The sequence below is a fragment of the Populus alba genome, chromosome 9, assembly GCF_005239225.2.
Source record: "Populus alba chromosome 9, ASM523922v2, whole genome shotgun sequence".
Taxonomy (NCBI): Eukaryota; Viridiplantae; Streptophyta; class Magnoliopsida; order Malpighiales; family Salicaceae; genus Populus; species Populus alba.
Window position 1 is genome coordinate 7,550,639 of NC_133292.1, and position 23,393 is coordinate 7,574,031.

At 35.7% G+C, this 23,393-nt stretch overlaps 3 protein-coding genes and 2 long non-coding RNA genes across 13 annotated transcripts; 2 read left to right on the plus strand and 3 right to left on the minus strand.

Annotated features, from left to right (window-relative positions):
- Positions 1 to 3,768: 3,768 nt before the first annotated feature.
- LOC118048606 (uncharacterized) lies at positions 3,769 to 4,702 on the minus strand. The gene is made up of 3 exons (XR_004687502.2): positions 4,517 to 4,702; positions 4,081 to 4,174; positions 3,769 to 3,968 (listed from the first exon to the last, which is right to left on the minus strand). It is a non-coding gene; the product is annotated as an uncharacterized lncRNA (long non-coding RNA).
- A 5,266-nt stretch (positions 4,703 to 9,968) lies between these two features.
- On the minus strand, positions 9,969 to 11,810 carry LOC118048605 (uncharacterized). The gene has a single exon (XM_035058369.2). The coding sequence runs from the start codon at positions 11,580 to 11,582 to the stop codon at positions 10,134 to 10,136; it is 1,449 nt and encodes a 482-aa protein (XP_034914260.1). The 5' UTR covers positions 11,583 to 11,810; the 3' UTR covers positions 9,969 to 10,133.
- Positions 11,811 to 12,449: 639 nt separating this feature from the next.
- LOC140955918 (uncharacterized) lies at positions 12,450 to 13,586 on the plus strand. The gene is made up of 2 exons (XR_012170678.1): positions 12,450 to 13,302; positions 13,410 to 13,586. It is a non-coding gene; the product is annotated as an uncharacterized lncRNA (long non-coding RNA).
- Positions 13,587 to 16,588: 3,002 nt separating this feature from the next.
- LOC118048609 (phosphoglycerate mutase-like protein 1) lies at positions 16,589 to 20,657 on the minus strand. 9 transcript variants are annotated; one of them, XM_035058375.2, is made up of 10 exons: positions 20,534 to 20,657; positions 19,694 to 19,768; positions 19,421 to 19,528; positions 19,213 to 19,292; positions 18,736 to 18,898; positions 18,371 to 18,445; positions 18,128 to 18,216; positions 17,596 to 17,715; positions 16,953 to 16,997; positions 16,589 to 16,872 (listed from the first exon to the last, which is right to left on the minus strand). In XM_035058375.2, the coding sequence occupies exons 2-10, from the start codon at positions 19,751 to 19,753 to the stop codon at positions 16,767 to 16,769; spliced, it is 846 nt and encodes a 281-aa protein (XP_034914266.1). In that variant the 5' UTR covers positions 19,754 to 19,768; positions 20,534 to 20,657; the 3' UTR covers positions 16,589 to 16,766. The 9 variants fall into 9 exon arrangements, with proteins under 9 accessions (XP_034914266.1, XP_073267643.1, XP_073267639.1 ...); XM_073411542.1 differs by having other exon boundaries at positions 19,694 to 19,756; positions 20,534 to 20,621; XM_073411538.1 differs by lacking the exon at positions 20,534 to 20,657 and adding an exon at positions 20,369 to 20,527 and having other exon boundaries at positions 19,421 to 19,605; positions 19,694 to 19,756.
- Positions 20,658 to 21,925: 1,268 nt separating this feature from the next.
- LOC118048610 (uncharacterized) lies at positions 21,926 to 23,235 on the plus strand. The gene has a single exon (XM_035058377.2). The coding sequence runs from the start codon at positions 22,669 to 22,671 to the stop codon at positions 23,149 to 23,151; it is 483 nt and encodes a 160-aa protein (XP_034914268.1). The 5' UTR covers positions 21,926 to 22,668; the 3' UTR covers positions 23,152 to 23,235.
- The last annotated feature ends 158 nt before the right edge of the window (positions 23,236 to 23,393 follow it).

Here is a 23,393-nt window from a genome sequence, read left to right on the forward strand (position 1 = left end):
ATCTCATAAGATCCAGGATGGTCCAGTTGTGTTTTGGAGGGAGAGTGAAAATTTAGAAATGCCTCCTCTTTGTCATTTCATTTGTTTTGGAGGGAACTTGGAATTTCATATGTATTACTTTGGAATCCATCACGTTTCACGTTGGTCTTTGTAAAACCTGATGTCTACATAATGTTATGAATACATGTCGGTGGGGTTTGCTTTTACTTAGTTTTATTTTTTAAATTTTAAAGTTATTTTATCAAATATATATTTATATTGAGTTTTTATATGTTTGATTCTGATATTATTCATTTTGAACTTGAATTTAAAATCATTATATATATTTATTAATGTGAATATCTGAACCAGTTTACTTACATCTTAATTAATTTCATTGATCGTAAAGTTAACAATCATATAAGTATTTAATAGTTCAAAGATTTGTGAAATTCAAACTAATAATCTTTAAAAATTAAACTTAAAGCTTAACTAATTAAGCTATAACCCGCTAGATTTTACTATAAATATTCAAATCTATTACTTGATAGTATAGTTTTTTTGTTTTTGTTTTTTACACTAAAATCCGAGATCAGGTGTTAAATATCCATTGGACTACCCCATACCCGAACCACCACAAGCAGCAACAGCAACACCATTTAGATATTAGAGTCATTCGAAGACAAAATGGAGAGTCTCCGAGAGAGAACAAAAAACAATGATTGTAGTCTAAGAAGCAGCCACAGCAAAAATATAGCAATAACAAGTTCAATGGTGAATAAGGAGCAACAAAACAACATCATCGTACGAAGAAGACATGGAGTCTAGATTGGAGATGGGAACTCCAGCTAGTTCGTGTTTAGTATTATGATATTGGATATTTTTTAAAAGTATTTTTTTATTTTATAATGATTAATAAAACTTATTTTTTTTAATATTAACATATAAAAATCATTAAAAAAAATTCAATTTAATATTTTTTTTCATATCAAAAACACACTTTGCGGAAAAAAATAGAATGCCAATCAGCTATCTGATTTCAAATCCAAAAACATCATGGATAATAAAAGGTTATTTGACGCTGCGGTCCAACATGTTTTTTGTAAAATTTTAATTTTTTTTTTTTTGCTAAAATTAGTGTGGTTTGTATTTTCTAGATCGTTTTGATGTGCTGAATATCAAAAATAATTTTTTAAAAAATAAAAAAAATATTATTAGCATGCTTTTTAGCACGAAAAATTATTTAAAAAACAGCCGCTATCATACTCTCAAACATCCTTTCAGTACGAGAGGAGATCGTCGATGACTTTATAGGACCAGAAAAAATTCTAATATAAAAATGGCTGTGAGACACAAGGATTTGAGAATTTTGATTGGGCGGCCCAGGTTGGAGACCAGGCTTCGGAGATTCTTGGGTTTAGCATCGCTTAGCTTGGTAGAAGTTTCAGGTAATTGAAGAGTAAAAGCCCATTTCTCTTCGAGGCCTCTTTTATTTATTTCTCTCCTGGAACCCTAAACTCTTATATATAGCTAATGATAGAGTTGTAATTTTAATTAACTTTATAGATATAAATAAATTTCAGGCGGTTATTGTTTGACAGAGCAGCATCCATAACACGTTTCAAAATCCAATTTTGTCATTATTATCAATATTAACCGTCTATAAAATATCCATCAAATTCAAATGAAATTATCATTTCTAATATTGTGCAGGGAAAAAAACGGTAGAAGCAGCTATGGCGATATTATTTTCTTCCATTTTTAAACTCTCTTGATGAACTCAATACAGCCACTAGAGAATGCTTCACAAATCTTTTTCAGCCCAAATTTGGTGAATTTGTCTAAGCTGGAGAAAAAGGGTCCTTTCTTCTGCTGGCTTTCTTTTTCTGTTTCTTCAATGAGAGGAGCCGTATGTACAATGGCAATGGTGATAGAACAATAAATTGGTCCCGTGACATTTGGTTCCCTTTCCAGGGCCCTAATGATTAGATGTTATACATGGGTCTGAGGCATAGACGAAATTGTCACAGGTTTGCTGCTCCAAATTTCATGTTGGTTGAGTTGTCTATACGAAGAAGATAACCCCACTTCCTCTAACAATTCTCTTTCTTTTCCTCTCTCTCAGGTAAGGAGGTTTTTGAATCACAACCACATATGTAGTGCCGTGTTTGTGCTGTTTTAGTTTCACACCAACGAAGTGCTATGCACAATTCATTTGGTTCAACAAAATTCTTGTGCAGCCACAAGCATTAAATGCATCTCTTTATTGTCTGGAAACAATGATGTGAACTGCTTGATTTAGGTGTTTGATTTGAAGAAATGGCCAAGAAAGCCATGTTTCTATTCTGGGGGACAAGTGGTTAGGGTCAATACCACATTCTTGTTAATGAACTCGACAGAAAGATCTTAAGTTTCCAGTATGCTCATTGACAGGCAATAGATTTGTAAGGAATCTGACAATTTTCAAACTCAGATGCCTCAAAAAAATTTAAAGATATTTTGAGAGCACTGATTCCATGAAACATCAATTGTTGCAGGGCAAACTGATTTGAAAGGGCACAACTTATGGAAACTTCACCGCCAAATCTGCTTAATTACACCATTGCTGCAGAATCAAGACATTTGCTGATTAATTATTTATGATGTTAAGCATGGAGAAAAAAGATTGAGACCCTATCTAAGGATCGAAAGCAAGGAAAGCGTAAATTTTTTTGAGAAACCAGAGTCCTCCTAAAAGCATTTCGAGATTTTAAATATTTAGACACCCAGAAATTCTGCTGTCATTTGCAGGAATCCGCAGGAAGTTGCTAGGGGTGAATTGAATAGTGCTATGGCACCCTACCCTGATGGATGCAGAGATAGCAATCCAGGCAGTATTAAACACATACATTTGTTAGCAGGGACTTATCGCCTTCCTGCTGGCCTCAGTTTTAAGGTTGGATATGATGGCCGAAGTTCAGAATTATAGATAAGGTGCTAATAATACAGGATAAACGTAAAATATATTACAGCAGCGTTAGTCTAGTCTAATTAAAGATGAGAAACTTTGTATGGCAACAAATCCTTGAAAGCTATTGAGGTCACAGGTGGTGGAAGTTACTTTATTACATTAGAGCGGAAACACATTGCAGAGTACTCCCCGAGCTCAATCACATGGTAACATTATTTGGAATGAAAATCTGGAAGTGTTCGTATGTTGTAACTTGTCAAAACAGAAGTATAATTCTAAATGTGGAAATGCTACTGATATATCCTACATTCAAATTAAGGTGCTTGTTGCCGATGTTAAGGCTCAAGGCTATTGCTTTCCATGTTGGATTTGACCGGCCAGTTGGTTCATCTTGGCCCTTCAGATTCTTATTGAAGTAAATCTACGGCAACATGCTTTGCCAAGTTTTTATTTTGCTGGGGGGAGCGGGCTTGGCCTCGCGAATTAACCATAAACTGCTACACGATAGGTTATTTGATTCTGCGATGTTCATAAAGTTCATGGTTGATTCCTAGCAAACTACAGAACAAAGTTCTGAGCTATTCATGCAGATAATGAGTGTTGGTTTTCTTCGCACTTCAGATCTTCTTTACGTCAGTTACATCTCATTTCTACCACTCCTGCTGTTAATCCATGTGCAAAAGAGTGTGCCATCTGGTATTAATTGTAATGATATAAGAAGTGGATGGAAAAACTACATCTTGGATGTGCCAGAGCCCTAAATCCTTAGCACAAACATGTACTAGAAGGATCCACCATGATCAATGGAAGATAAATTTCATCCAAAAAGATAAAACGGGTTGATAAAAGATGGCGAAAGATATCGCATACTCATCAATCAATAGTTTTATATAATCAACAAAGACCCTTACACGTGTCCTAATATAAAACATCCAAACTCTTTGTGCCGTATAATCACAGGCGTCCTTAGGTGACAAGTACAACTGAAGGGTCACAGCAACAATCATCCAAGAGACAGCAGCAACATAAAGCTGCAAGACTGCAACACATACACCATAAAAAGGACAATCTTTAGAGCATCAACATGACAAGCTACAGAGTCTATGTGTATGTAGCAATATTCAGAGTGAAAATAAATGAAGAAAGCATACCATCCCTCTAGAAAGCCTACTTGCCGTTGCGGTGGTGGTGGTGGTGCATAATATTGAGGAGGCGCCATCACGGGAGGCGGTCCTTGATAAACCCCTGCATCATTACTATTCTGGTCAAGAAAAAACTAAATTTTCAAAAAGAAATGGTGGGCATAACTTCAATAGGACCCATTTGATTCTGTAGCTTTATTTTGCTCATCTGTAAAATTAATTTGCTAGCAAGGAAGCCATCATCTAACCGTCGAGACTAAGATTAGATGATCTTTTCTAGCCTGATGACAGAGAAAAAAGTTTTCAATCCATGACTTAGGATTAAATGGTGACAGTGATGTACCTGTATGTGATGCAACATGCAAGTACCATAAATATTACTACTTGTACACGACGACAAAGAACTCTCTTTCATAGAGGAATAGAAAAGAAAAACAAGCAATACCTTGAGGGGGGTAAGGATAACCATACTTGGGGTCATTCATAATGCCAAGACAAAACCCAGAACACAACACCAGAAAGAGTTGATGGAAGATTGGACTTGTGGGCAGACGTGTGGCGTCTTAATATATGCAAAAAAGTTGAAAGGAATATATAGTGTGGAACAGAACTGAAAGCTCCAGAGACGCATGTCTCAAGTCTAGCACTACTAGAGTATAAACTATGCGTTCAGATGAACTGGAATATGTTCCTTTTCAAACTGTTATTTTCTCCTTTTGTGATGATTAAAAATGTTAATGAACTATGTGAACGTATTTTTTAAAAAGATAACTAGCTAGTTCAACTGTGTTAACCGGTGGATTCTGGGGTAGGATAGATATGCAGTGCAACGGGGCCTGTAAAACTGGAAGGCAGTAGTTTACTTTACAGGTTTCCTTAAATAGACAGAAATTCCTATTAAGATTCTGTTTGGTAATTTTCAAAGTGTTTTTCTTTTTTAATATATTAAAATAATTTTTAAAATTTATTTTTAAAATGAACATATCAAACTAATACAAAAACACAGAAAATAATTTGAAGTAAAACAATTTTTGTAAAAAAAAGTGTAAATTCAACCGTGGAAACAACCAGGTATAAATAATAATGATCGCTAAGTGTTCCTTACATAAATGAAAAGCTTTCACATTAGCTTTCGGCTTGTAAGATCTTATCAATGAGCTTCATCAAGAATATCGGGTCCCTAAAGCAATTGTTCCTTGCACACAGCAAGACTTGTCTACATTTTAACAAAATGACAAGGTATACCAAAATAACCAGAAGGAATTCCCTTTTTTCCCCTTCTCTCAGCACAAGCAACTGAACTCAATCCATTCCCAGATTATTACAGCACTTGGTGGAACATGGGATGATCAAGAAAAGATACCTCTGTTTATGTTTCTGGTAATTATTGCTGGCTGGAGTGCTATTAATTTACCATGCACAGAGCTTTGAGTATCTGTAAAATTTCTTTCTCTAGGGTGACTGGTATCTATAAAGAGATGATTCTCTTAGTTATGTTCTCACCACTTTACAAGCTATTCCATTTCACTTTATTCCTTTTCCTCCTGTAAAACAACCTGTATCTTTTATTTCGCAGGCTCTGCCGCCCATATAGCTCAAAGTTTGGACACATCCATCTGTATGCATGTACATACCTTTTTTATTATTATTATTAATGTGATTTATTTTTATTAATATGAGTGTTCATGATAAGTTTATACGCATCTCCAATAATCTCATGGGTTCTAAAGTTAACAATTATGTAAGTTTTTAGTGGCTCTAAGATTTATAAAATTCAAACTAGTGATTTTTAAGAAGCAAACCTAGAACTTAATCAATTAAACTATACCCTTAAAGATATGAATGTTCATACCTTATCTAGTAGCGTCATCTTCTACTTCGTTTTTCAGATATGATAAAATTGATGTGTGAAATGAATATATCTACTGGAAGCCCATAGCATGCCTTTCAGCTCTGTTTATTATACTTGTGAAGGGTCTTGAGCAGCTTCCTCTACAAACAGAAAGACTTTAGAATATAGGGTGGGTCTAAATCCAACATCTCAAATTCTAAATCCACGCGACACCAATTTTAAGTAGCAGAGGATCAAAGTACATAAAGCAACGCCTGAAGGTTGTGTTTGAATTTTTTTCTTTGTAACTTTTTTAAAATATTTGATTTTTATTTAGATATGTATTAAAATAATATTTTTTTTTTTTTTAATTTTATTTTTGATATTATCATATAAAAAACAATCTAAAAATATAAAAAAATTAATTTAAAATAAAAAAACTAAAAATTTTTTTAAAATACAATTAGAGCATGTAAACAAAACATCATTTTATGTAGATTAAGCAAGTACGGTGCAAAACCCCGCCCATGTACATGTTAGATTGTGCAAATAATTGGAAGTACATTATCGTGGTTTGCAATTATTGCAGTATTATTGTTAATGAATGTTCAGAGTACGGGTGACTTCATTTTTATTTATTTTTACATAAAAGTTAATAAAACATTTTTTTATATATAATTTAATCAAGGTATTATATATATATTATTTAAATTTATATTTAAAAGAATTCAACATAATAATAAGCAAATATTCTTAAACTCACCTACATTATAAGTTCAAGTATATGTAAGTCTGATGAGTTTCCAGACTTAACACTTAAATATATAGAAAAATTAAAATCCAAAATATATCTAAGCTTATAGGAGCTAGACTTTTCCTCTAGGTTGAGTCCATGACATTTGACTCTTCTTCAATGTTGATCCTATGAGAGCTAGGCTCTTTTCTAGGTTGAGTTCATAAGAGTTGGGTCCAAGCACATTACTTTAAAACATGGGTTTTTAGGCTTTTAAGGGAGTTTTTTAGACATGTTAAATTCAGGTTTATCATCCCCTATTGATGTTATTAAAAGGAAATTATATTTCAGCTCATCCTCTTCATAAAAAGGCAAGACTTATGAGTTATATATACCCTGCAAATCCTTCAAACTTTAGGTTTATGATCTTCATTCTCTATTACATATATATTTTTAGAGCATTTCTCTTTAAAATATCATTGCACTTTCTCTTTTAAAAAAATAATTACTTAAGGATTGAAGAATCCTTAAATCTATCAAAAATGAACATATTACAAGTACAAGTCATCAGTCACCTTGACTTATCAAATACTAAGAATTAATCATCTTGGTTAAGAAAAATAAATCAAATTGCTAAAACCAAAAAATTAACTTATTATCCAACACATAAATCTTGTTTTTATGCCACTTGGATATTGAAATACATGATCAACTTCGATGCCTACAAGTGCTTTCACCATGCTTTAATTATATTTAGAGTCTATAATACTAGCATTACTTGCGTTGAACCATGTAAATAGTTTTATTTTTTTTAATAAAATAAATATTAAGATCCCGGACATCTAGTATGTTTGTTTTTGCCTTTACTTTTGCATTTATTGTGAGATACAACCCTCCATATAAAAATTAAAAGAGTAAAAGCAAGAAATTCATGCTTTTACTGCTGTATTTTTTGTTTTCAATGGTAGGCGTCACACTAAAAGTAAAAAGCAGCAACAACAAAAACAAACATACACATCCTTAATTACAAATATTTTTTTTTGTAACATCCCTAAGGTATGGCACAAATATTCTCATACTAGTTTGCTTAATGATTAACAAATGATTCTAATAATCTAAATAACATCTTTAATCATTTCTGTTAGAGAAGTAGCCTTACTCAAACCATGTTTGCCAAATGTATTTACATGGATTTTGTAATTGAATTACAAAAAACTATTTAGAGTTCTTGTAGGCCTTCAAATAACCTTGTTATACATATACACACACTAAAAAAAAGTTTTAAACTTTGAAATTTTCTGAAAAAGAGATATAAAGATGTGAGTTATAGTTTATTAATCTTGGAGAATTATTTAAACTGGACTTATCTATAAATATTTTGTATCTCACCTTGTATTTTCGAGTCTTGATGGTTAAGAAAAGAGGTGTGTCCTTGAACACTTGTTAAACCGAAGAAGCTTTCAAGTTTAATTGAAATTGGTGTATCTCATGATAAAACTTGTATGATTCTGCTAAATACGAGCCAGAAAGCAGAGGCATAAAAAACCCCACGCAGATGACTTGTGCATATGGGCCGGGAAGACCCAATAGTTTTTCCTCGCCCAGGCTGGCTTTTCGTTTTAACTTTGCAGTCAACGTCGAACAAGAGCAATCCCCACGTAAACTGGCGCCACGCCATCTCAAGAAAAGGTCACCAGATAGCGACCAGGGACCACCATTAGAGTGGGAAGCTGGAGATGGAGTTTCTAGGGAAATATATAAGATAAAATATTAGTGTTGGATAAAGACTCTGCCTTCTCTTACACTTCAATTCAAAGAAACAACGAGGGTGGGGTGGTGCTGGGGGGTCATCATTCTGATCATCACTCGGAAAAAACTGCACCCTTGTCTGTGGAATTTCTATTATTATTTTTGTATTTTAAATCTGAATCTCTTTGGATGAGAACAAAAACATCTGGCTACCCCTCCGCGTCTGTCAACCAACATACAGTGCCCATGGCACTCGAGGAAAATGACATGTCATGTCAGGACCAGATAATTTATCAAACCTATGATTTTTTTGGAGGGGGACAAAACCTGAAGGTTAAGATTAGAAGCCTTGTGAGATGATATCTTGCAGACAGCTGAGGATCTTTTGAGTTCGGGCAGAAATTGGATCCATGCGAATTTTGTATCGTCTGTTGATAATGAAAGATCCTCCGATCTCATATTCTATATTAATCTGCAATAATGAAGACACACTTGGAATTCAATATCCACACGCATTATCATCCATGTGAATGAGGTAGTTATCATAATCAAAGGAAATTTTAATTAATAATGTCAAGATCAATCCAGAGTAAAGCTCTTTGCAAATGGACCACAGTATAATTATACTAGGCTGGTAGCTAATCGACCAAAGATACATTTTCCTTTCCATTCTTGCAGTGAAGTGTAAGAAATTCATTTGTTTCGAAAATCCAATAATAATAGTGACAGCATTGACAAAAGACGACTAGGTGTCAATTTCCTATAGAGTGCAGGTTTTGAAACTTGTTCAATTTCCTATAAATCTCCATGCATTATTGAAGCCGCTCAATAAAGACTTTTTTTTTTTTTTTTTAACTCTTGACATTACTGGCCTGTCAATAATGCCTACAACTGCTCTCTCCCGCAAGGTAAATGTCAAGATTATGATATCATCCACCACCCGTTTCAGGCCAAATTCAAAGATCGATCATAAAACTAAGACGAAAGGATCGGATTGCTTTTAGAGAAAAGGGGTAATGACTTTCTACAGGCGAAAGAATTCCAGAAGGATAACAAGAAAGAGAGGGGAATCTCTAGGAAAAGGAGGTAAATAGCAGATTAAGTAAAAGGAATAATAATCCGGGGCCGGTAACAAAATGATATTAGAGGGATCAAGAAAGCTATTGAAACCCACTGTCACTGCCCTTCTTGTCAACACATAAATCAGAACCACGAAAAATTATAAATTATAAAATATATAGCTTTTATGGCCAAGTTGAGATTGGAGAAGCACAGGAGGAAGGAAAGTCCGCAAGGACCACTGGCATCTCGTTGAAAAAGCTGGCAGAGCTTCTAACAAATGAGAGTGACACCAAACTTGCTATAACCTGAACTAGACTTGCACAGAGAAAACTAGATTTGTAAGATATTAAGGGATGTGTTCGGATAACGTTGCTGGATCAAAATCGAACTGGTAGATCCATACTGACTGGTCTACACCAGATAACTAAACAAATCTAACCAATCACAAGATAATAGCATTAAGGGCGACCAATCAGGGGAAAAAACCACAATTAACAAGGGTCAAACAAACTACTAGTGATATAACGATAATAAACTCATTTCATTTCCACCACCAGTGTACAAAACCCCAACATTTATCTTGACATAAAAAACAACATTTACTGTAATCGGAAGGACATATCTATAATATCTTATAATATAAATATTATATGTAATCATGATTTAACATCTTTAATTTACCCATAATCACACAGAAGCCTGTGGAACCTTTGCTGTAACAACCTTGGCTTCTGGACCCAATGGCCCGCCACCACCACCATGTCTCATCTCACCACCTACTGCTACACCACCACCACCAACCCCTTGATACTGTAGTGGTGGTTGCATTTGTTGCTGTTGTTGCTGGTGAACTGCACCACCCGCCGCAGCATAGTAAACCTGCCTACCAACCGTACTATCATAAGCCATCTGCGCGTATCCGGAATCCGGCATGGCTACCCCCGGCCCACTAGGCCTCACAACTCCCATTGGACCCATTGGTGGTGGGGGCTGTTGATGTTGTGGGACCATATTATATACCGGCTGCTCTCGGTAAACATCGGGTCCGTGACCTGGACCGCCCATTCTTTGCATGTAATAACCCTGACTGGTTTGTCCGGTAACCTGTCGCATTACGGGAGGTGCATGATAAACAGTCCCTGGACTTGGACCCTGTATCACATAAACGGGTTGCTCCATTTGACCCGGTGAGGTGGTCACGGTCATCGCTGCCGGGAACCCGCCTCCGGCAGCCTGTTTCTCGGACCAATAACCTGGTGAAGCGGTCACCTGTTGTGGCATAGTCACAGGCAAATTCGCAGGAGGTGCTCTTTCAGGCAATTTTTGCATGTAATAATCACTGCCAGCAGCAGCATAACCACCAACCAGATTTTCATCGCTGTTTTTTCTATTATACCCAACTTGCTGCTCAGGTTCTCTAATTTGCATTCTCTGCAACTGGGCCTGCAAATTCAAAGGATCCGACCCAATAACCCGATCATCACGACCCGGCCCAGCGTGGATTTCAGGCAAATCCGGCACTTTCACAGGCAGCGGCGGCGGCGGGGCTCCTTTATCTAGCCCGAATAAGAAATCAACGTTATTCGCCGCCGTTTTGGTTGCTTCAACAACCTGACTCGGAACCGAATTCAAAGCCTCAACAAAGCGCTCCCGATCCGATCTGCCACCATCGGAGCCAAAACTTGCAGGTGACGGGTTAACCGGGAAAAGAAACAGCCTCATGCGGGCAGGCTTAGCAGAGGCACGATAGAGACGATCATACTCGTGCATCATGTGTTCAAGATCATCATCATTAGTAACAGATATTAAAGCGTCAAGATCTTCACCTGGGAGCTGGTACTTGAAGGCCACGTCGGTGTCACCACAAAGCGCAGAGAGTTTGCTTATCATGACAGAGAACTTGATGTTTCGATCAGCAGCGAGGATTTTGGTCTCTCCACCCATGTAAACAAGCTGGTTGTCGTGCGGACGTGGGTGGATCTTGCCTCCATAACTACACATGAACTTTGCTTTGTAGCTTTGAGGCTGTTGTGATTGGTCTTCCCATGGTGTTGGGTTGTCAAAATCGATTTCACGAGATCTAGGGGACGAGTCGCCTGAATCTGGGTATGAATTAAAAGAATAGGTGTTATCCATGACGACGACCTGGTAAGAGAAGAGGGTTTGGGTGGAAACTAGAGAGTTGCGGTATTTTGTACTTATGGAATTATTAGCAAGCCATGAGACTAGAGGAAGAGAGGAGGGGAGAGAATCAGAGGTGCAGACTGAACAAATCTTTTATAGAGAAATAATGATAGAGTTGATTGTGGTTTGATGGATTTCTCGTGCTATGTGGTGTTTTTATGGTTTGTTTGCGACAGGTGGTGGTGTAGGAATTGGGGAGGGAGGGAATTTAGGTGATATGAAAAAGTCCTGGAGGGAGTTTTGAGTAGAAGGGCTAGATGGACTTTTCAGGGTTAGAGTGGTGGGTCCCTTTGAGCATTGATTGAGAACGTGAAGGAGGAGGAGATAAGAGAGTGATGTGTTGACTGGGGGGGTCTGGCGCCGTAGTCTTTGTTTGGGTGTTTAAATTTATTTTTTAAAGTTTTTTTTTTTTTATGAAAATATTAAATTGGTTTTTTAAATGTTTTATATCAAATATATATATATATAATAAATTTTTAATTAAAAATTATTTTAAAAACATATAATGTATTATATTACTAAACATACATTTAAATAATATAGGTTTTTAACAAGGAACCGCTAATTAAAAATAAAATGTGTGAAAAAAACATTATAAACTTTTAAGAATTTACTTGTATTTTGGTGATTATTTTTTAAAATATTTTTTTATTTAAAAATATAATTAAATAATATTTTTTATTTTTTTAATTTTATTTTTAACATCGTGATATTAAAATGATATAAAAACATAAAAAAAATTAATTTAAAATAAAATAAAAAATAAAACTTAATTTAATTAAAAAAAACACTTCTGAAATAAAAAAATATATTCTGAAACGGTTAATTGGACAAGTGGAGAAAAATTGAGACGCCGTAAATGTTTGACTCATAATATTAGTCTATTAGATAATAGAAGGAAGGAATTGTTTTTATAGCATAAGATAATCTAAAAATGCCCTGCGCCTATTTATAAAAGGACGAATTAGTCCTTTTGATGTTAAGTCGCAGTAATGGGCAATGATGGGATAACGGGGAGTAGAAGCAAAAAGCTCCTGTTTTCGAGCTTGTTTGTGGTAAAGAAAGGGCAAATGTAAAAGCAGCGTGATTTTCGCGTTCCTAGTGGCCCCGCGTCCAAAGCAAAAGGAGTAACAGAATTATTTTTTTATTATTTTTTGTTGATGACTCTTTTTAAGTGCATCTTTTCTAGTATTCTTGAAACAATTGAGATTTTTGTCAAGGAATAACCTTTCCAGCCAACGTGAACAAATTAGCAGCGATTGTATTCTTAGGACAAATTAAGTGGTTCTTACAGGACACCCTTTTTAATTTTAAAATAAATTTTATTGGGCATATTTCAATTCACAACTGATGGGATACCCCTTTGGTTATTCATCGTTGTTCTAAGAGAATAGAGGAAAAAATATATGTTTTTTTAATTCCATATTTTTTTCATTCAACCGAGCATAAATTTCCGGGTTTGAGATTCTTCGCGGGTTTGTGCTCGTGATTTAGAAAGAAAATTAAACTATCATGTTATTCGCTCAATTCAGAGAAATCTTAGTCATATTTCATGGTGGGAGTGCAATTAAACTATCATGTTATTTGCATCCTCACGCCAGCAAAGTGGTTAAAGTGAGATTCCTCTTGACAGCTTAAGCCATCACACGACGATCCTATTTAAAAAATGAAGGTAAGAAGTAGATTTTTCTGCTATGATTCTAGTTATAAATTAAGTTTCCGTTCTTAGAGGTTCTATAAAGCTGACAGAGCATATAATATATTATATATTGACCGTAGAGAGAAGTCAAGAATAAGGAAGAACAGCCGGAAAACTTGTGTTATTAACTGGAACTAGCAGTGAGACAACGAGATCCACTCCTCGGAGAACGTGGCATGTACAGATTAAGATCATCACTTGAAGATTAAAAGCAATATTTGACTGTGATTCTCCTTCCAGTAATGAAGGGTTAGGAATCGTTTGACCTGCTTCGATCCCTGTGAGCCGCGTTAGCTGCCAGTGGCTAGCTTGGCCAGCCCTATTTCTTTCAATTAATAGTCGATTAGTCGTTTCTTATTTTAAATTGTACAGAGACCTCCCGACGTCGTCCTCGCCCTCGCCTCGCCGGCCGGTAGCCACCCACCCCTCTGTCTCCAAGGAAAAAACCAATGTGCCATGTTTCAGAAGGAAAGCTGTGTGCCATGCCGGGTGGGGCAGTTTCTGATGTGCTTACTTTAAAGCGACTAATATATCCATAAATCTAAATTTATTTGAATTGAGACCTCAAGAAAGAGAAAAATGGAGATCGTGTTGACTCGCTGGTGTTGGACATGCTCGAATAAATCCATGTAAAGACCCTTTTATTTTATTTTTGTTGATCAAATGTAGGGCCAATATACGGTCTGTTAGTTCCCTTTTCTTAAATGGCATTTACTGGGCTCACGTGTTTTTTGGCACATCGACTGTTGTATGTGATAATTTTATAAGGTTATGTTTGTTATTATGATGAGGATTTTTAAAAAAAATATTTTAAAAAATATTAAAATCATTTTTTAAATATAAATACTCCAAGATTATAAAAAAAATACTAAAAATATTGATTTTATATTCTTTTAAATAATACATATTTTCAAAACACATCCAAAAATAAAAATTACAACACTCTCAAATACTCACTGAAATAAAGCTTTGAATATATTAAAAATCAGATGAGACAGATTATAATTTTTTAAAAATATATTAAAATATTTTTTTATTTTTTAATATTAAAACATTAAAAATATAAAAAAATACAAAAAAAAAATAAAATACAATTTCAACGGCAACGTTTGTCGAATAGTGTTTAATTTATTTTCCTACATTCAATTTACTCTATTTAAATCCCCAATTAATTAAAAAGAAAAGAAACGAAGAGGCTTATCTAAATCGATGTAATTTTGAAGCAATGTCATGAGACAATCAGGAAGCAGACAGGCTCGCCGAGAATCGGCAATAGGGCAAGAATTATAAGGGAAAGAAAAGGTGAACATGATCCATCAGCAAGCCAATAAATATCGAATAATTAAAGAGATGGTTCCTTTGGAAATTCTTTGTTTCTTGGAGGAATAACTGCCAACTTGATCGTAGTTAAGTAGGCTGTCTAAAATACAGTATTCTCGGCGATAATATCTCAAGGAAAACATGACCAGCCAAAGTTGTGTCCATGCATGTTCTCCATTGATTCATTTACTCCTTACTCCAGTCTTGCCTGGGAATATTCTAATAATTCTCATCCTTTTTAGACAGCAGAAGCAGGACCATGGGATGCAAGATGTCATCTGTTACATAGAAATTCAAAGATCTAACGAGGTTGAATTCTAAGATTTCAAGGATTTTTGTGCTTGGCTTGCAAGAGATTTCAGACTCTTTTAAGAACTTCACATTTTCAAGCGCCACTAAAATGAGAGATCAGCATTTCCGTGCATCTCATCTTCTTCGGTCTTGAATTTTCGGAATCTTAAAAAAAAAAAAAAAAGGTTAAATTCTGCATTCCAATCGGCTTCCGACCAGCAGCGGTGCCGTGTAATGTGATGCGATCCGGACACGTGAAACACAAGCACACGCTGATGCATTTACCATGTTGTTCCTGTCATAAAAAAGCTATTTTCAGACTGCAAAATTGCGATTTTGCGATGGCAACGGCTGGTTCGCCCATTTGCCACCCAAGATGTTTTTCTTGGTAAAGACAAGGAAAGGGTCTTTTTCTTGATCTCCCCACGTTTTTATTGTTGATCCATTATTCTTCAGACATTGAATGGTTAAGGTTCTTCTCTAAGCATTGACCGAATTTGGATCGTGGGCAATCGTACGTGGGTTGATGTGTGCAAGAAGAGAGGAAATGCTCTTTTATCTATGCGGTGAAACAAGATTTTATAAATTTGAGCTGTACCTGATACTTGCACTCATCCTTTCTTTACTTTACTGCAGTTGAATTTTAATTTTAATATTTAATTGATAAATAAAGTGAATTTATATGTTTGGATGAAATAAAACTCAATCTATTTTGTTTATTATATTATTTTCATTGACTCCATCTTATTTCTTCAAAGATTTATAGAAAAACGGGTAGATAAATATTTTAGAAAAGTTAGTCTTAACATCAAATAATTTCTCTTTGAAATTGTAAATTAAAGGGGTTGACATTTGATTTATTTTCATAATATGCTTAGATATTAAATTTTGTTTCAAATTCAATTCTTAATATTCAAAATGACTTTAAATATGAGATCTCCAAATTAAATTTAATTCAGAGACTTCCAATCACCGTAAATAGAACTTGAGTAGTTTAAAATATAAAGAATGGAGGCAATAAAGTAATTATCATTAAGCATGCACTTGAATGATTAACAAAATACACAGACAAGATGGATTAAAGTAATTTTTCTTTTGAAAGAGATATGAGAATAGACTAGTGGTTCAAATTCAAATCATTGTAAATTTTATGTCGATTCGAGGCCAATAAGTCCTGGTTTAAAACGATAAAGCGAGCATAACTCAATTTCAATGAAATTGTATTCACAGTACCATGGGTGTTCTTGGAGTACAAAAACTTTACACGGCTGGCATGTCGCGCGTGTGGTTAGGTATTTGTTAGGAGATGATTTAGTCCTTCCGATATAACAACTCGAAATTTGGTTGGGGAACTTGTCAATTCATTGTTCTATGAAGAGTATCATACCCGAATAATGGCCTGTTTTTCTTCAGTAGCTCCCTTTGATTTGAATGACTGTTGTTGATGATGATGTTGAAGTGAAAGGGGGTGGAATTTAGTTTTTTTAAAAACCTTTTGTTTAAAGAGAGGGATTAGAAAGATTTTTAAAAGCTTTTTTCATAAATTTCTCAATGAAACCCTAAATTCATAGGTAAGTTCAAAAAAAAAAAAAATTGTTTAGGGTGAAAAATCAAGGGTTTTTTTTTTTTTTTCCATAGTAGTACTTAATTTTTCGCCCAAGTTCGGAAGGTATTTTATAATTTAGCCTTTCAAATAACATGACTCTGGCTGCGAATGCATCTCAGTTACCAGTATGAGTGAACATTGGAGTAAAGAGGCCACAGTTCTCCAAGAACGCCAAACATTTCATTTTCAATGCACAAATCAAAGTCAACCTGTTCATCCCCTAAATTGAATTGGGTGCTTCTTCCTCGGCATCATCACTAGGGAGATCCGACCCAGGAGGAACCTTTCCAGGATAGTTAGTTGTTGAAACATCCGATCCAATCATACTGGAGAAAGAATACAAACTCATGTAAGAAGCTGTCTAGATAACTCCATCATTATACTTTATTATAGATTACCAGCTCACCTTCTGTCAACAATGACCATAGATCGAAGCTCACAGTTAGCAAAGCTGCAAGAAAAGGAAGTAATTTCTTATTTTCGGAAGGTATTGTGCAATAAAAGAGAATTAATTTGACACAATGTGCAATCCAATTAGATACTGCAAGAAAGTGCCCTGCCCTGAAATGCAGTGCATGTCAAATTAGTACAATAGATTGCAAGACAAGAAAGAACATAAGATGCCTTGGGAAAGCACGAGAATAATGCAGTAAGGCAACAATAGGGCAGGTAAAGGCTTAAGTCAAATTTCGTTGGCCAAAAAATACATGATTCCTTTCGGTTCAAATTCAAGCAGAAAGGAAAGGTAACCCGTAGCTTCTACTGAGAGGACTGCCGGGAAAAAAATGGAAAAATAAATTGTTGTGATAATGCAAGAAAAATAGCAGAACGCTCCAGAAGTTTAGGAAAGCAGCCATTGCTTGGTGCTATGGTAGAAGCCTCGGCTTGCAACCACGTGGTTGCAGCTTCAAATTTTGGGCAGCCATGTCATTGGAAAATGCTAAAAGGTGACTGCAACTTCTCCAATGGCATGTGCACATAGCGAGCTAAGAATTTTGCAATTAAAGAATGCCATCTGTATGCAAAACCTAAAATAGCAGGCAGCTTACCGTGTGCACATTTCTTTCTTCACTGATGGAACGCAGTCATTTCCAAATGCACGTAATGTATGAACCAAAAACCCGCTGTGGGTAACAATTGCTATCTCCTTCTCTTTCCTAGTCCACAACCTGCCAAGTGAATGGGTGAGGCCTAAGGTGCACCATGTAAGAAAACTTTACAACAAATTCAAGACATAGCAACACATGAGTTTCTTAATTCAATATTTTTGTAGAGGCTATACTGCAAGACCAAAGCTTTGATATCTAAATTTAGGAGCTCAAAATCGCACATGACAGCAAATTGAACAGATGGTGATAACAGATACTATCAAGCAAAATGAGGAATGTCTGATGAAAAGCAACCCCGGATTCCAGTCACTTAGATGGTGAAGCACAGGTAAAACACAAGGAGCCTATGAGGTTTGAGCTGATACAAAAGGTTTATACATAATTTCCAGATGGGGTCTTGAATAGATAAATTTACGCGATTCTAACAGAATATACAGAAAAACTGCCCTATCAATGGAGAGATAGTATTCACCAGTTAAGAAACTTCAGTCCCCTTGCAGCAAGTTCTTCAGTTGACTCTCTCACATCAGCCTTCCACAGTACATCCTCATCTGTTTCTATCTGAAAAGAACATCAAATGGTTATTTAATTTAACATTCAAGGAAATAACAAGAATTTAGCCTTAACAAGTATAACCACCAATGATAACAGGGACAGCAAATGAATTTCTAACTTTTACTAGTATCACTTTTATCTTAGATATCCAAGTACTTGCCAGTGAAAAGTCAACTGCAGGAAAGAGAAATTGATAGTCACTGACATCGTGTCTCTTGTCACAAGGATGTACACCCTGCAACCAAAACGACACATAAGAGAACCGTGTAAGACTGTTATGCTTTAGTTTCCCTCTGCATGAGAAATACAAAATCATTAAGAAGTAGAACTAAGTTTAAAGGGGCTCAAAGAGTTCTTGTCATACAAAAAAGTGAAAGAAGTTAAGAATCAAGGTCAATGTCCAATTTTTCTCAAAGAAAGCAGTAATTATTCTATTCAGATTCCCTGCAGAACTTAGAAATGTGGAATTTGTCCAATTAGAAGCACATGTTATTGCAAGAAAAGCAAATATTATGCTAGACGTACAAAATGTTCTCGACAATCTTCTACTGCAATGAATGGTGGAGAATTGTGGCTTGAAATTGCTGCTCGACCACTGCTTCCAACATTTGCCACCATTAGTGGCAGTGGATTCGTCCTATCTGTGTACCCCTCCCCTCCAAAAACTCCGACAGCTGTTTGCAATGTCCTACAAGTCACAGTGATCAAAACTTACTAATGGAATGTTTCAGAAAGAAGAATAGGGGAATGAGAAAGCATCCAAAGATCTAAAGCAAAACATAGAAAAACACAGGCAGTGAATTGAGAACATATTCTCTCTTCAGAAGACTTAGTTGGATGCTTAAATGAAAATTTTATGTCTCTCGCTACTAGTTAGAAGCTTAATGAATCTAGAACTTGATATAAGATCAATTTTAACAAGGAAAGAATTAAATTTATCAATTTTAACAATGCTATCTATCTGTACTATAACAGCTAAATATATATCCATAAAATTGGTACCTGAGCAATGGGGATGTAACAACTAATTCAACCCTCTTGGAGAGCCCAGATGCATGGACATGCTTGCGCAAATTATCAACCTATAACAAAAGCAGTAACTTCTTTTATGAGATATCTTAATAGTGCAAAATTCTGTTCAGCGCTAGCTTAAGAGCCTGAATTGAATGAGTTTCCTCTCATATTGAAATGTGATTGTTTGGTTTGTTACCTGTTGCCAGCCTAGTTGAGTGAGGGGGGCGTCCAAATATTCAGGATTCAAGTATGCTTTGTAGTTCTTTTCTCCCTCAACATTATGCAATCCTTGAGCATGTCTCACCTGGATGCATGGTTTTGTAAGACCACAATGCCTTGAGTTCAGAGCAAAAGCCAAGAAAGAAGGCAATCTTGGACATCCTTCATTCATTCAGACATATATGTAGCAGATTCATATCCATAATTGACACAGTAACATCATTTATGAAACAAAAAATTCAATACCAACCAGATGAATAGTTTTGCAGCGGTGCAATGGATACAAACTCGGACCTGGACCACAATCCATAATCTGCAACCGAGCCTAGTATAAACATTCATTAGCTTTTAAAAACAAGAGAAAATAATACCATTAATGAAGAAAAAAAAGATTCGGTCAAAGATACATTTTTATAAAGAATGGGTTTCAGTTTCGGGGGGAGAATAATACAGGCTAGTTTACCGAGCACAATCAACTAAATCAGTAATCATTTCATAAATGAACTACAATAGGGATTAGGGACAACTGACAAAATGAAGAGATACAATCATAAAAATAACTTAGAAAGCAGTATTAAGATAACAAAATTCGCTCACCCCACTTTACCATTACAGTTCATTATTAAGATGAAGCAGATGAAATCACCAGGCAAATTGGAATTTATCAACATCCATCATACTAAGAAGCAGGTATGCATTGAAAACATAAGATCAAGTAAGGTTGAAGTTCCTCTAAGCAGATTAAAAATTCAAACACAAATTAAATCTAAATTCATCAACGTTACCTCATAAAGAGCAAAAAAAAAATTAAGTAATCGCACTGAGTAAAGGTATACAGAATTTATCTAAGAACCTAACAAAAAGAACGCCTGCATTTCTACATAAAAACAAACGAACAACGAAAGAAAACACCACACGCGATTACCAAATCGACAAGTAAAAAGCTGAAGTCGATAAGATGAGATTCTAATGGCTGAAAAAAGAGAGGAAAGGAACATAGACAGAGACAGGCAGCCAAGTGATAGATGTTCACTGAATTATTAAGTTTGTAATAATGTTTTAGGTATGGTATTGTGTTCTTCGTTCTTACCTGAGAGAGGTGGAGGAGAGGTGGAGGAGGAGGCTTCTTTCTTCGTTGTTGTTATTATTATTATTATTATTATTATTAAATTTATAATTGCACGACTGGCTGTACTTAATGTGAAAATATCTCTCGTCTCATCTCTCTCTCTCTAGGGACAGAGAGTCCATTATTAATTTTTGCGTCTTTTGATTCGCTGTTAGTATTTTATTTAATTCACAATACCAGCAGTAGGCTAGTATTGTCTGTGTACATGGAATCGGAGTGGTGTCTTTTTCATTGCCTGTTTACGCAAATAAAAACTGTATAAATCATTTTATTATTATTATTACAGTTCTTATATAAATTCAAAAAACTTAACCTAAGCAAAGTATAAAACTAAGAATCTTAAAGAAAAACCAAATAAAATGCTAAAGAAATTGAAAATAAAGAGAAAAGATAATAAATTATTTTGAGTGGGAACGAGATGCCCCTTCCTGACCTTTCATGTCTGGATGGGGATGGGTGCCTGGTTAGCGGCAATTGAATGGCGTGGCAAGGAACTGTGAGAGGGATTTTCTTTTTTCTTTTTTTTTTCCTTTTTTCATCTCATATATTCGATTGGATGTTAAGTGGGTTCGATTCCAATATTGTCATTGAAGACTTGATTTTTAAGGGAAAAGAAGCGAAGCTGTGAGAAAGAAAACTACTGTTATGCAATGCATCTCCGGCCAGCAGAATAAGACCTCTATTTGACTGAAAAATCAATAGAATATGAGGTAAAAACAAATTTGTTCGTTTTTTTTCTAGGTTTTAAGAATTTTTGTGGGATGATTTTATGAAGTTGAGGAGTGGTGGTGGACTTGGTCTTGGAGGAAGCGAATATATATATATAGCCCAAATTGTAGAAGAAGAAAAAGTTGAAAAGGTCTCAATTTCAGTACTTTTTTGTAATTTATCTTAAAGGGTAAATTCATTGCATGGTCTTTCAAATTAGAAAAAACTCCATTGGGGATTCATTTTTCTCCCACTTGAGTAGTCTTGCTGTTTTTCGTAATCCCTCCTTTGCAAGTTTATTATAATTTTTGTTTTCCTTTAAGATGATGAATCTCTAGTTTTGCTTCTAATTCTATGCAGCTTGCTTACAGTATTATTGTGTTTTTTGAAGACAATTCAAAAGAGAAGGGCCTTCCTCGGAGCAGCAGCTTGCACCGAATGCACTTGATTAGATAAGCTTTTAACCTGCAGGTTACATATGATTGTCTTCGATGGTTTTTTGGCTATTGGTAGTCAGTGGATGGATTCTGTTGTTCTTCTATGAACACATTTTTCTGCAAATTATTCAAAGGAGACAGAAGAAGCAATGGAAATTATTTGGACATTCATGGATGCTGACTCTGATGATAGCGTTGACTTGCGTATCTTCAACTTTAGGAAAAAAAAAAAGGCTCTCGCTTGCTACTTGATTTAATCTCAGGAAGCTGCAAGCAAGCATTCAGCGACTGTTCTAGCTGCAGCAAGTTCTGCCTGGTCGTTTCTGCTCACGGCCATGGAGGGATGGAGACTCAGCGAAGAACATTGGCAAGGGCATGTAAAGTTCCTATATTTTGCAGATATCCCCATAAATGGCTTTCAACATGAAGGTGCAAGGTCTGTTAAGACAGCCGTGAATATGAGATGGGCAACACATCTTTCATTGCTGCATGATGGTTTGCCAAGCACAGCCATGAATTTAACTCTTTCCAGGATTCGAACACAAAACCTTCACGACCAAATTTAACCAGTGGGGTAATGTTGGTCAAAACTAATTTGAATGGCATTCCATTTCTTGGCCTTGCTGAGTCGATTTGAAATTGGTTTTGTTTGACCCGGTCATCTTGGAGGCCCAACCGATTAACCTAGTCAAAACTTCATAAAACCCTGACCTGTGATTGGACCTTGTGCTGGGTCAACCCCGGGTCGGTTTAATAACTAAGTCGTGTTGCATCTATAAACTAAACGATGTCGTATAATGTTGCCGTTAAAAGTTTAATAATACCTTTCGAAATTCCAAACACAGCGCAGCATCACCCAGGGAGTCCTCTGTTCCTCACAAAATCGTCCTTAACCACCAAACCCTAAAACCTCAATCTCTCCAAAATCCCAGCCAAACTGTTACTTCAAAAATGGCACTCAGAACGCATCTGTTTTTTCCAAACACCCTTATACGACCTCCGAAATTCCATTCTTGTCCCTTCCCGACTACAACCCATTTCAGAACCCGAATCCCATGCACCAACAAAAACAGCTTAACTGATGCGGATCTTGCATCAGGTTTGGCCACAGAAGTTGCAAAAATAAATACCCATTTGGTGCAAAGAGAAGAGGCCATGAAGAAAAGCAGAGAATTACTCTTCAATGAGCTTTGCAACTATTTGGCATTGGATAAAGAGGAAGTGAAGAAGAAATGGAGCAAAATGGATCAAGAGGAGAGAAGGGTTTTGGTTAAAGGCTTTGTTAATGAATGGAGTGCCAATTTTCACCCTTTATCTGCTAGGTCTGTCAAAGAAATGATTGAAGAGTATTTACATGAAGAGAAGACATCTTCAAACTCTTCTCGTTCAATGCTGTTTCCTGGTTTGAAGAGGATAATGGGGTTTTCTGAATAAGTCCAAATGTTTAAGATAGCATGGTGGCATATCTTGTAGTAATAGAAATTGTGTTTGAATGGATGGTTCGTTGTTTTCTGTTAACTGCTGGATGTTGTTAGTAATCATATCTGGCTTCCTTTTGGCTAGTAAGTTTGATAAATTCACAGAAATAGAAGATTGATAGGTGAATACTTGTTGTGTGTGATGCTTTTTCCCCCCTGAAAGCAGCCCCCGTATTCTTTTTCCCGTCACTTGTGGAA

Coding starts and splice junctions, on each gene's coding strand:
- LOC118048605 (XM_035058369.2), bottom strand. CDS start 11,582: ATGGATAACACCTATTCTTTTAATTCATACCCAGATTCAGGCGACTCG.
- LOC118048610 (XM_035058377.2), top strand. CDS start 22,669: ATGGCACTCAGAACGCATCTGTTTTTTCCAAACACCCTTATACGACCT.
- LOC118048609 (XM_035058373.2), bottom strand. CDS start 20,441: ATGTTCCTTTCCTCTCTTTTTTCAGCCATTAGAATCTCATCTTATCGA. Junction 18,899..19,212: donor GTTACATCCCCATTGCTCAG/GTACCAATTTTA, acceptor TGTGACTTGTAG/GACATTGCAAACAGCTGTCG. Junction 18,217..18,370: donor CTGCAGTTGACTTTTCACTG/GCAAGTACTTGG, acceptor TGTTCTTTTCAG/ATAGAAACAGATGAGGATGT.